The 14,057-nt window shown below is 44.7% G+C and overlaps 1 protein-coding gene across 2 annotated transcripts in view; it reads right to left on the bottom strand.

Annotated features, from left to right (window-relative positions):
• The window catches only part of ARHGEF6 (Rac/Cdc42 guanine nucleotide exchange factor 6), a 712,936-nt gene that overhangs the window by 148,264 nt on the left and 550,615 nt on the right, over positions 1-14,057 (bottom strand). For both annotated transcript variants that reach the window (XM_085607964.1, XM_085607965.1), the window contains exon 19: positions 1,261-1,350. In XM_085607964.1, coding sequence (XP_085464090.1) covers positions 1,261-1,350 — 90 coding nt within the window. The remainder of the gene's footprint in view (positions 1-1,260; positions 1,351-14,057) is intronic.

Genomic DNA, 14,057 nt, shown 5'->3' on the forward strand with positions numbered 1-14,057 from the left:
AAGAACACCTCTGCATGGGACCACAGCTGGTGGTCAGCAGAACTCAGACCTACACCCACACCGACCAACCATGCACGCAACTTCAGCATCATCCTCAACAGCGAATTGACCATGAAACGACAAGTCAACGCAGTCGCCTACTCCTGCTTCCACGCACTTAGAATGCTTCGCAGAATCTTCAGATGGATACCAACCAACATCAGAAAGGGCGTCACTCAGGCCCAAGTCACCAGCCACTTCGACTATGGCAAAGCTCTCTACGCCGGCATCTCCATCCAGCTCCGCATAAGACTCCAGACCATAAAGACCGCTGAAGCCAGACTCATCTTGGACTTCCCTAAACAAACCCACATTGCACACCACCTGACAAACCTTCACTGGACCCCCATCCAGAAGAGAAGGCAGTTCGAGATCCTCACACATGCCTAGAAAGCCCTTCATGACCTACGACCTTACATCCACCATAGACTGAACTTCCACCAATCCGCTAGACATCTGCACTCCTCTTCACTCGCTCTCGCACACATCCGTTGTAGCTACAGCGGTGGCCGCTCCTTCTCCAATGTTGCTGCCAAGACCTGGAACAACCTTCTCCTCCAGCTCTGTACTGCCTCCTTGCTGGCTGACTTCAGAAAGAGACTCAACACATGACTCTTTGACGGAGACACAGTGCCCAGATACCCATGGGGGTTACAGTGTTCCGCTTTACAAATGCTGTTTGGTTTGGTTAAGACATAGTTAGTCTCTTTATGACCTTTCTCATCTTCTGATCTACCTTGATATTCCTAAAACTCTAGTATTGGTTCTTATATGAATCGCTGCCTCATGTTCTGTTGTCTTTGTTGGATTGTTGAGGAGCGTTAGTCTCCAATTTATTTGGTACTCCTGCTACAGCAAATTCTGTACTATATTCCCTGCAAAATCCTTTATTATTAATGCTACCCGTAATAAAGAACTGTACCCAAAAACAAACTCCCACAAATATCTCAGCAGTCAGATGATGAAAAATATCACTTCGCTAGTATAGAAAGCACGTGTTGCTATCTACAGCATTCAACTGACCAAGGGATAATGGGGTTTGATTCTTCCATTTGCTTAAGCACAGTCTATGCATACAGCCAATCCCTCCAGGCAGCCAAATTTAATGCTGTAATATACCGATCATACTTGCAGCTCCATCACCGGTGAATAATCCCTATTGCAAACATAACATATAGTTGATGAATCCAATTAAACAAATTTACAGCTGTAGCTACTAACTTGAACTAAGCGTGTGCTGGAAACCTGCACCAGTGCAATATGCTTCGGTAACTTTAAGGATCTGTGCATCTTCTTCAAATAAAGCTGTACCTGCAAAAGAAAGTTTTCTGCCATTAACGCATGTATGGGATAAACTAATACATATTTATTCTCGTTCAGGAGGTGAAACAACTTCCAAATTGCAAAAAGAGATTATCGCAATGTTATATATTAACTAGACTGGAGGCATCAATCAAGTCAGTTTGCATGTAAAATTGATTGAAAAATCATTATCGATATGGCTACACTATTTATTCAAATTGGTACTAAGTTTGATGGATTCTGTAATGTACCATGTTACAAAACTAACATAATGATAACATGAGCCGAGGATCTGGAACAAAATCCTCGTATCCATCAGCACCGCCCCAGCGCAGCTCAAATTTAGGAAAGATTTGAAGAAACACCTCTTTAAAGAACACTAAATCGAAAATCATTAAGATACAAATAACCGCTACTTCTCCCACCACCCCTTCCCTTTAGGCCTGCCTTTCACCCTGTACTATGCTCCGCTGCATTTTTTGCACAGCTTGTGCTTGCACAGCTTGCGCTCGCGATATGCAGCTACCATATACATACATATACACACAAATGTTCCTGCAAAAGATGGAGAAGAGGGAGATAAAAACACTCCTCACAGGGCACTAAAGCTATGCTATGCAACTATAAATTGTATATCTTAAATTGAAGGTAAAAGCCTTTTATCAGTCAGATGGCACATTCAGAATACTGGTATAGTGGTGTGCAGTGAGAGTATCCTACTTGCATATGTTGCTATGGTGAATGCCTACCTACACGTTCACAGTGACCTCTATAAAGGGAACCATGAATTGGATTTTGTCTTCAGTGTCATTGGCCAAGAGTTTGACAGGGATTGGCTACACCCCCCCCCCCCCCCCCAAGCTAGTAACCAGAATGGTTATCCATCTTCATTTACGAAAATATTGAATGTGCGTCGCTTCCCAAAACAGTGCTTAGCTGACACTCTCTGACTCTCATTAATGTGGGTGTCAGGCAGCAGGCACATGCACTAGTGCACATTGCCAGACAGTGTACATTTGTGTTTTTTGACACAGGGGCTCACCTGTAAACAGCCCTGTCCTGCCATTCATAGGAGCCTCTAGGATCCAGCCCCAAATGACGTGTGTTAGACCTGGCATCCTTGGCGTGGTTTCTCCTTACCTTTTGCCTTCAGACCTCCTGTTTTTGCTGACTTCGTTTTTGCTGGCCTCAGGACTCTGCACACTTTAACACTGCTAAGCAGTGCTTATGTGCTTGTGCTCTTTCTCTAAAACATATGAACATTGGCTTATATCCAATCGGCATATTTAATTTACTTATAAGTCCCTATTAAAGTGCACAGCATGTGCTCAGGTCCTGTATATTAAATGCTACCATTGGGCCTGCAGCACTGGTTGTGCAACCCACTTAAGTAGCCCTTTAAATGTGGCTCAGGCCTGCCATTACAGAGCCTGTGTGCTCAGTTCAAACTTCCATTTCCACCTGGCAAAATAAACCTTTTACCAGGCCCAAACTTTCGTTTTTAATCCATACAATTCCCCCCTAGAATAGGCCCTAGACAACCCAGAGGACAGGGTGCAATGTATTTAAAAAGTAGGACATGTAATTAAGTTCGACTTCCTCTGGTACTGAACAACTCTTTAATTTGTTTTTCACTACTGTAAGGCCTATCTTTTTCATAGGGTAACATTGGAGTTGCCTTAATACATTTTATGAGCGTAATTTTCAAATGGGAACAGAAAACCGGTTCATGTTTGGTCTCTCTGTAATCCTAATTTAAAATCTTAACTCATGGTGAAGTTGGATTTAAAATTACAGTTCTGAAAATGCCATTTTTAGAAAGTTGTAGGTTTAAAGGAACAAGGGTCTCTATGACCAACAGTTACACATTTACTGAAAAGAAAAATTAAGAACCACACACACTGTTCATGAAGGCAAATAAAATCACATTTATGTAACAAGTCAAAATGGTGGGTAGAAACAGAAAACACAGAAGACAAAAAATCATAAAGACCAACTTGGGCAATAATGTGTGATGTAAATCAGAAAATCCCTTTAGTCACAAATAAATATATAGAAGCAAATCACACTATATTAAATATTGCATACATGATGCAGGGTCAGTGTGCAAGAGTTGACGATGTTTCGATCCTATGAAAATATCAGGATCATCATCAGGACATTACAGAATGATGCCTGAGAATATTACTCAATGGCAAGGAATGAAAAACCGGGGGGACCACTAATATTGAGCAATGGAGCAGTGTATATCTTTCAGGTAATTTTTCTGAATGCCGGGAGTCCTCGATTTCATTTACTATGCACCAGAATTGACATTTCTTACTCAACTCTATGAACTCCTTAAGACATCTATGAAATAATTTTAAGTGAGAAATTTAAATTGGTAATCATACAGATGCTCTGACAAATGATATACAAATCATCTCTAGATGAAATGCAGCATCAATGAGTTTTGCAATTCGACCTGGCTCTATCCTCCAGTCATCCATTGGTGGCATGACATTTCAGTGAATAGGAGTGTGCACATAAAACATCAAATTAATGTAAGCATTTATTATGATTATTGTACATTTATGTAGAAGGGAACTCTTTATGTCTATATTTTATGAACTGGCAGGATGTGTATGATATTCTGAATTGATCTTTGTCAATGTCACAATAAAAGTAATAATTGAATTTTTATAAATGTGATATGTTCTTCAGATTTCTCCAGCATGCTTTATTGATATGAAATATCATTCACACATATATGTTTTGTTGCTTGGCATGTTTAACTTAACATTCAAACATTCCTATTGTAATATACTCTGTTAGTTAGAGGAACGGTCTTTGTGCAGTTCAACCCTTGTACCACGTTCTCTCTCTTCATAGTATCAATATGTCTTGGCACATTTATTAATACCTGAAATGTCTGAATACTACACAGTTGTGTTTAATAGTTAATTTAGGTGCTTGGAACTCACAGATAATTTTATTTGTAAGAATATGCCTCATAGAAATACAAACCTTGAAACATTTGACAGATTTCTAAAAACATATATCATACATAGTTAAATTAATTAATCGCATCAAATAGAACCTGAAAACATTCACTCATAACAGTTGTGCACAAAAACATTATAAACATTATACAGGTTAAAATAATTCAGGCAATTTAGGTCAAAATGAAAAAGTTACTTACTTTTGGTAACACATTATCTGGTAGAAAATATCTAGCTGCAGATTCCTTACCTTTGAATTTCCCAGGCATCAGAATGGATCCGGAAACTTTCCCTGGAGCAGTACCCCTGCACGCCATCAGATGGCTCCATTCAGGCCAGTGCATTCGCGTCCTTGGCGCCGAATGTGATGTTGCGGCCACCCCACCCAGGTGTGTAGACGTCAGTTACTTTTCACGCTTTCCACACCAGAAGCACAGAGCCATGCAGTGTACAGATCAGTGTGTGTCCAAACTAGGGCCCTGAAAAGGGAACAACTCTAGCCCTATAAATATGTCCGCAGAGCAGAAAGGCACGGGTGGGTCTGTAAGGAATCTGCAGCTAGATGTTGTCTCTACCAGATAATGCGTTACCAAAGGCAACTAACTTGTTCATCTGATAGAGACTTCTAGCTTCAGATTCCTTACCTTTAAATAGATTCCCAAGCCATTGACTAAACCAAGAAGTCCTGCAGAACCGAATGGGCGAAATCCCCGTCCCTGTGTACCTGACTGTCCAGACAGTAGTGATTGGCAAACATGTGCAGGGACGCTCACGTTGCTGCCTGGCAGATATCCAGGACTGGAACACCATGAGCCAATGCCATGGTTGCAGATTTTTCCCTAGTGGAATGGGTCCGTAAGCTCTCAGGAGGCTGCTTTTTAGCCAGGGCGTAGTAGATCTTAACACAGAGAACGACCCAGCATAAAATGGTTTGTTTCTGAACTGCCTGACCCTTTTAGTTTCTACGTAGCCCATGAAGAGTTGGTCATCCACCCGCAACTCTTTTGTAAGCTTAAGGTAGAATAACACTGTTCTTTTAGGGTCCAGACAGAGAAATCGTTCCTCCACTTTAGAGGGATGTGGAGGAGCATAAAAGGTGAGGAGGGTGACAGATTTTCCCAAATGGAATGAGGTCACCACCTTAGCTAGGAAAGAGGTCTGGGGCGAAGCACCAACTTGTCCGGGAATATCACAAAATAGGGAGGCTTGGATGATCCGGGAATATCATAAAATAGGGAGGCTTGGATGATAAAGTCTGCAGCTCACTCACCCTTCAGGCAGATGTTATTGCCATTAGAAAGGTTGTCTTGATGGTAAGCGGCGGGAGAGGGCAATTGTGTAACGGCTCAAAAGGAGCACACATGAGGTAAGTGAGAACCAGATTCAGATCCCACTAATGCATGATGAAGGGCGAAGGGGGAAACATATGTATAAGCCCTTTCAGAAACCTATTTAAAATACGGGACTTGAATAAAAAAGGTTGGCCCGGCGGCCGCAAGAAAGTGGACAGAGCAGACAGATAACCCTTGAGAGTACCCAGTGCAGAGCCCTGCTGGGCAAGGATAAGAATAAAAAGTAGAATATCAGAAAGAGAGGCAGAAATAGGGTAATAGACTTTTCTGTACAATATTTTACACATTTTTGCCAATGGCAGGAGCATACCATTTTGGTGGAGGGCTGCCTGGAGGCCAGAATAACTTTACAAACTTCGTGTGGAAGGTCAAAAGCTATCAACTGTCGCCGCTCAATCTCCATGCAAAGAGGCAGAGAGTTGACAGGTTCCAGTGGAGGACCCTGCTGCAGCGACGGTAGATCCTCATGAAGGGGCAGCATGATTGTTAGATCGGTGCTCTTTCTCAGAAGCTCAGGATACCAAACTCTCCATGCCCAGTCCGGAGCCACATGAATGACTAGGGCCCGGTCTTTCCTGATCTTTTTGAGAACTCTGGGCAGAAATGCATACAGGAGGCCTGAACTCAACTCCGGGCAAAAAGGCGTTGTTGAGCAATAGCTTCCTTAGAAACTACAACTCGAAGAACTGCTGACATTGCGTGCTCCCTTCAGAGGTGAACAGCCAAACCAAGGCTCTCCCCACTGCTGAAAGTGACCTTGCACCACCTCTGAGTGGAGACTCCATTTGTGATCCGCTAAGCATTAATGGTTGAGTTCATCTGCCCTAGCGTTCAGAGAACGTGCCAGGTGTGGAACCACCAGGGTTATGCCCTGCTTTTCCAGCCATGTTCAGAGACGCAGGGCCTCTTGACAAAGGGTCCTTGACCCCACCTTGCCTTGCTTGTTGCAGTACCACATGGCGGTGGTGTTGTCTGTGAACACTTGTACCAACTTTCCCTTGACCTTCATCAGTTCAACAAGTACTTACTTGCACCCACTGGGGTGAACCACTCAAGAACTTCATGTACCAGCTTCCCTTGGGGCGACCTGGAGGAGGGGCTAGCGGAGTGCGGTCCATTGCGGTTGTTTCTAAAAATGGCTCCCTCGAGCTTTGAGCTGACGAGCTCCTGGACGACGCAGCTGCGTGCCTGTGCGGGCACGGAGGCCTTTGACGGTTGTTTGGCGGCCCTCTCTTCCACCCCTAACTATTTTCTCTACTGAGGAGGGAAGTTATCCCGAAACCCGAGCCATGTCTCGGGCGATATTTTAAAACCCGGGACATGTATCGGGTCTAGAGATCATCAGTTCAACAAGTACTTACTTGCACCCACTGGGGTGAACCACTCAAGAACTCCATCAGAGATCATCAGTTCAACAAGTACTTACTTGCACCCACTGGGGTGAACCACTCAAGAACTTCATGTACCAGCTTCCCTTGGGGCGACCCGGAGGAGGGGCTAGCGGAGTGCGGTCCATTGCGGTTGTTTCTAAAAATGGCTCCCTCGAGCTTTGAGCTGACGAGCTCCTGGACGACGCACCTGCGTGCCTGTGCGGGCACTGAGGCCTTTGACGGTTGTTTGGCGGCCCTCTCTTCCACCCCTATTTTCTCTACTGAGGAGGGAAGTTATCCCGAAACCCGAGCCATGTCTCTGGCGATATTTTAAAACCTGGGACATGTATCGGGTCTAGAAATCATCAGTTCAACAAGTACTTACTTGCACCCACTGGGGTGAACCACTCAAGAACTTCATGTACCAGCTTCCCTTGGGGCGACCCGGAGGAGGGGCTAGCGGAGTGCGGTCCATTGCGGTTGTTTCTAAAAATGGCTCCCTCGAGCTTTGAGCTGACGAGCTCCTGGACGACGCACCTGCGTGCCTGTGCGGGCACTGAGGCCTTTTACGGTTGTTTGGCGGCCCTCTCTTCCACCCCTATTTTCTCTACTGAGGAGGGAAGTTATCCCGAAACCCGAGCCATGTCTCTGGCGATATTTTAAAACCTGGGACATGTATCGGGTCTAGAAATCCTCAGTTCAACAAGTACTTACTTGCACCCACTGGGGTGAACCACTCAAGAACTTCATGTACCAGCTTCCCTTGGGGCGACCCGGAGGAGGGGCTAGCGGAGTGCGGTTGTTTCTAAAAATGGCTCCCTCGAGCTTTGAGCTGACGAGCTCCTGGACGACGCACCTGCGTGCCTGTGCGGGCACTGAGGCCTTTGACGGTTGTTTGGCGGCCCTCTCTTCCACCCCTAACTATTTTCTCTACTGAGGAGGGAAGTTATCCCGAAACCCGAGCCATGTCTCGGGCGATATTTTAAAACCCGGGACATGTATCGGGTCTAGAGATCATCAGTTCAACAAGTACTTACTTGCACCTACTGGGGTGAACCACTCAAGAACTCCATCAGAGATCATCAGTTCAACAAGTACTTACTTGCACCCACTGGGGTGAACCACTCAAGAACTTCATGTACCAGCTTCCCTTGGGGCGACCCGGAGGAGGGACTAGCGGAGTGCGGTCCATTGCGGTTGTTTCTAAAAAGGGAAAAAATGCTTTCAACACTAGTCTGATCCCTCGGAGCTCCAACAGGTTGATGTGGAGTCCAGTTTCTTCCGGAGACCTGAGTCCTCTGTTCTCCACCTCTTCCAGATGGCTGCCGCATCCCAGAAGTGACGTATGATTCGGAATCCCGTGGAGAGTGAATCATATATTAAGGGTGGATTGGATGAGAGTATATTCCCCATGGAGTACACACCAATTTGAGAATTTGGAGTACACATCAATTTGGAGAAAAAGAATTAGAAGCAAGTAGCTTGTTACTGAAATCAAGTTGAAACTGACGAGTCCTGAGGAAGTTCGGCAAATTATTTTTCCTGAACGAAACGCGTTGGCTGGGCAACGTTTGTGTATACATGTTTATAACAATGGAGAAAATGAAGGCATTAAGTTACTACCGCAAAAATACATCATCTTGAATCTTATTGGAAAGTGATATATCCTCCTGGTGCACCAATCCATTCCAATTACTATCGTCTTTCTGCGTAGCAGTGGTACCAATCTACAGCAGGTACAGGTATTGCAGTGCACAGGACCATAAGAGGTGCAGGATCTGAAGTCCGCCGTTGGTTTGTTTACTTTTTTGACATCTGTAACTACTGTACTGTTAGATGTGGTTGGGGAAGGGAGAGTGGTCTGCCTCTGATTCCCCTGATGCTGCGCCCACTGGAACCTCAGAGCCTGCATATGCCATCTGGCATGATTTACCAACAGGATGCAGGAGGCCATGAGGCTCAGCAGCCTCAGTCATTCTCACCGTAATCCAGGATAGAGGCTGAAACATCAGTATCATAACCTGAATATCATGGGCCCGCTGCTTGGGAGGATAAGCCCGAAACTGCACTGTGTCCAGAACCAGCACCGATGAAAGGGAGCACCTGAGGAGTCAGGTACGACTTCGGCACGTTTATAGCGAATCCCAGCGAATGCAGATGGCCCGCCGTAGTCCGGAGGTGGCCAGCGACAGTGTGGGGTGAGGCCGCCTTCAACCAGTCGTCGAGGTTGAGGAAGACTTAAACCCCCAACCTGTGCAAATGAACGGCCACCACAGCCATCACTTTGGTGAACACACGAGGGGCGCTGGTAAGGCCAAAGGAGAGCACTGTGAACTAAAAGTGCGCTGGCCTACTTTGAACTGCAGGTAACGCCTGTGGGACGACAGGATGGGGATGTGAAAATACGCATCCTGCAAGTCTAACGCTACAAGCCAATCTTCTTGGTTTAGGCAGACAAGATCTGAGCCAAAGAGAGCATCTTGAATTTCTCCTTTTGAGGAAGAGATTGACAGTTCTGAGGGCTAGAATAGGACAAGGACCTTTGTTCTTATTGGGTCTCAGAAAGTAGCAGGCATACAACCACTGCCTACTTCTGATACTGGAACCCTTTCTATAGCTCCCTTGACCAGGAGAGCTGTAACTTCCTCTCAGAGGAAGATTAGATGATTCCCCGCCAGCTGTACGTGAGATGGTGGTAAAAGGGGAATGAAGGATTGGAAAGGGAGGGAGTAACCCCTTTGAATGATCTGCAAGATGCATCTCCCCGGTATTATGGACTGCCAGTGGAGGGGACGATGTTGGATTCTCCCTTCAACTGGCAACCCATGGTCTTGCATTACCAAACTAGGAAGACTTTGAGGATGTAGCTGCTGAGGAGTTGGTGATGGACTACTTCTGGCTACCATTCCCACGTGATTGGAATGTACCACGTCCACATCCTCACACAACCTGGGAAGCCTGCGCAGGACAGTGGCTGGGGTATGGCTGGCACGGTTGAAACACCCTTCCATAACCACAAAAGGGGTGAAAGGCAGACTGGGTGTGAGGTGTCACCGAGAGGCCCAAGAACATGGCTGTAGCCCGCGAGTCCTTCAAGTGCTCCAGCGTGGAGTCTGCCTCCTCTCCAAAGAGGAGAATCCCATTGAAGGGCATGTCCATAAGGTTGGCCTAACCATCCCACACAAAACCAGATGTTCTCAGCCAGGCATGGCGCCACAAGCCACTGTAGACAAAACTGTTCTGCCCAGGGAGTAAGTCTTATCCAGACCACACCTAATGGGAAAATTTGCTCCATCTCTCCCGTCTTTCACTGCTTGGAAGAGGATGGCCAGGGCCTCCTGCAGGACCTGTGGCAACACTTGCGCAACCGTTTCCCATAGGGGATGGGAGAAACGGCCCAAAAGGCAAACTGTGTTCACTGTTGCAATGCTAGGCTGGTGGAAGAAAACACCTTCTTTCCAAGTGTCCAGTCTCTTGGATTTCCTGTCCGGGAGAGGCGCAGGGAATTCGCCATGGGATGTTGAGGCTAGGACTACCAAGCGGTGGGGTGTTGGCTAAGGGGAAACTAGAATCACCTGGGGTAGGACAATGGCGGTGGGCTATTGTCCTGTTCACAGGAGTCCCTGTACTAGGCTTGGACCAAGTGCCTAGAAGGACATCTGTCAGTGCTTCATGAAGGGCAAAAGAGGTTCAGATGAGGAAGACCCAGGTTGAAGCACTCCGTTCAAGAGGTTAGTTTTGACCTGCACCAACGGCAGCTTCAGGCCCAGGACCTCTGCCGCCCTCTTCACCACAACTGCATAAGATGCTCCTTCCTCTGTAGCCACGGTAGGTAGAGCGAGCATATCAATATCTCAAGAGTTGTCCAATCCACTGGCCTCTGCTAGTTCCTCATACCAGTCCAAGTTCTCACTAGGGCTGTATAACTGGTGTTCTAAAGGGCCCAGTGACCCCTCCCACTCTTCCCTCATGCCTCTTAGCTCCTCAAAATGCTAAGGAAATGACCTAGAGCCACTGGTCTCCATTGGTGTCAGATCCAGACTGACGTCTGGGAAATTCAAAGGTAAGGAATCTGCAGCTAGAAGTCTCTTTCAGATTTAACATGTGGCTTAAAGCACACATCATACCATATACATTTATCATCAAATTATATAAAGTCTATTCACTTCCCTGATACAGATATAATGGAAACATCCCCATATCAAGTATAGAGGAAATTTACTAACCCTATTAAATGAAGCACTTTAACAATCATAAAGATAATACGTATTTCGATATTTCACAGTTTCTCCAAACAACATATTCATTGATGATTCTAATAACCAATAATTCTAATCAACCAAAAATGATAAGACCCTCCAATGTTCAAATAAACAATACTCATAGCAATAATACACCATTTCCCCATGGCACTGTCTTCCAAAATATCGCTGCATGATCTTTAAGGCAACAAGCTATTACTACATTAAAAAATGATTTTCTGCATCTGCAATACACTTTAAAATTGCAAATTACAATGTTGAAATATTTCATGCAGCATGAAGTGACCCATGCCTTAGACCTAGACCTACCTCGGTACTTCCTTAGGATTGGACGGAGGATATTTTTCCTTTCACTCAGAAAGAGGAAACAGTCTAATAAAAGTTGATTTGTAGAGTATTTCATTTTAAGATCACAAGTGCATTAACCATTAATTTCAGAATTTCTACCTCTGAGACAAGAGATTCTCTTGCCTAGGTCAATTCCTATCCAGAATTGAAGAATCAGACTCCGAATATGTTTGTCTGGAACCAGATATAGACAAGGAAAGGAGTTTACATTGCCCCAGACTACTGATAAAATGATCTACAATGTGCATTATTGCAAGGTATTCTCGAGCTCCATTTATTGTGCTGTCTCTCGCACCAACACCGAGAAGGTTCTTCACTTTATTTAAGGAAAAAGGTCCGTCAATTTTTAAGAAATAAATCCCTAATTTTATATTAGCTGCAGATTATCTGACTGTGACATTATATGACCATACATTGCAACTTGGCGTTTGTCCTCTGTCTTACAGAGCGAGAAAAACAACGTTAAAGCTCAAGACCACGCTAGAAGGGCCAACAAGTCTAGACCCAACTTCTATCTTAGGCCCAAATCATTTTCGTGGAGAACCAGAAGGGTTTTTACACACAAACTTTCTAAGGACTCCCATTCGATTTGCTGCCCAATAGATAGCAACCCTGTTCCATACAAAGCCAGGGGTATTAATATACATTTGATTGCTTTTTTTTAAGGCTCATCTGGACCCTCCCCCCCCCCCCATAGCAGGATACAAATCTTTCCAGAGTTTTTACAGTTGCAAGTAATGAGGTTCTCAATGTTGCAACATGATTATCAAATTTCAAGTTATGTGCAAACAAAAGATCCAGATATCTATAATTGCTAACCTGTCAGAAGGAACATTATTTAGGTACCATGAAAACTTCTTAATAAGCTTAGAGAAAATCAAAGTCTTTGTCTTAGCCACATTGACTATTAATCTATTCAGTTGGCAATAAGTGTGTAAGGTGAGTGTTTAGAGGAGACACGTATGTAAGATATGCATAATGGGAATGGAAGGAAAAGAAAGTGTAAGCAGCATTCCTCCCTTTATGTTCAGATCCACTGGAAGAAATATGCCATGTTCTGAAACACTTGCAAGAATATACTAATTAAATGTGATGTTATATTTTTTCTATTGTATGAAATTGCATTTGTGTGACCCCTAAGTAAGATTTAGTAAGGCGGTTCTGTGTAACCTTAGCACCTGGTCTTAATGAAGTTAGTGGAAGAACCATTAATATAAAAAAAACTGCCCAATCTTAAGTAAAGTTATGCGACTGACACATATCAGTGAAATATAGTTTGGCAGTCATTCTAAATAAGGTGTCATATCAGACGACATTTGACTATTGCAGCGGGCTCAAATTGCTGGGGCATTTGAAGTGCTGATTGAAGTTGCATCCATTGCGGAAAATGTTTTGCCTATGTCATCAAGCCTCTATCTTGGAGAGCAATACATGGCAACGAAAAAGTTACTTATCTTCGGTAAAGCTTTTTCTGGTAGAGACTATATCTAACCCCAGATTTCTCACTTTAGATAATTTCCAGACATCAAACTGGATCCAGAAAATCTTAAGCAGAACCTCTGCATTCTGAAAGGTGGAGTTGATCGGCTCTGCTCCAGCATCATTCATGTCAGTAGCGACGTTGCAGTGCCCTTAAAAGCGACACCCTGGTGCGCTAAAATCTGTTTCTTTCATGACTTTCAGTGCCAAAAACGGGGAGCCACGTAAAAGCCAATGTTTGGACCAGTGTGGGGTTTCTAATGGGATCTTGAGAGTGAAGAGCCCTGATCGCTGAGCTAGGAGGATGGTACGGACGGTGAGGAATCTGAAGTTAGCAAGAGTCTCTATCAAAAAACTGTTATCAAAGGTAAGTAATTTGTTCTTCTAACACAGACTTCAAACCACAAATTACTCACCTTAGAATAGATACCCAAGCAATATTTCTCCGGAGGTGGTTCTGTGAACATGCTCAAACCAGAAAGTCATGAAGTGTCGAATAGGCAACATACCCAACACGATGGAACTGACTGTCCAAGCAGTAGAGCTTTGTGAATGTGTGGAGTGACACCCATGTATCACCTTGGCAGATGTCTAGGCCAGGTACCCCACATACTAACACAACAGTAGTAGCCTTGGCCCTAGTGGAATGATCATCCACCTGACAGTCTTTTGTGCGACCAGTGTAAAACAAAAGAGTTCTCTTCAGGTCCAGGCGATGGAGTCACGCCTCTTCCTTGAAAGGATGAGGCAGCGTGAAAAAACATAGGCAGAGTGATACTCTGGCCGATGTGAGAGGGGTTGACAGATTTCGGGAGGAAAGAGGCACGCATCCGAAAAAAACAGTTTGTCAGGGAAAGAAATGTGTAAGGAGGGTAGACTAACAGGGTTTGAAGCTCGCAGACCCTCCTGGCTAATGCATTGGCC

The sequence above is a fragment of the Triturus cristatus genome, chromosome 5_2 (genome assembly GCF_964204655.1).
Source record: "Triturus cristatus chromosome 5_2, aTriCri1.1, whole genome shotgun sequence".
Lineage (NCBI taxonomy): Eukaryota > Metazoa > Chordata > Amphibia > Caudata > Salamandridae > Triturus > Triturus cristatus.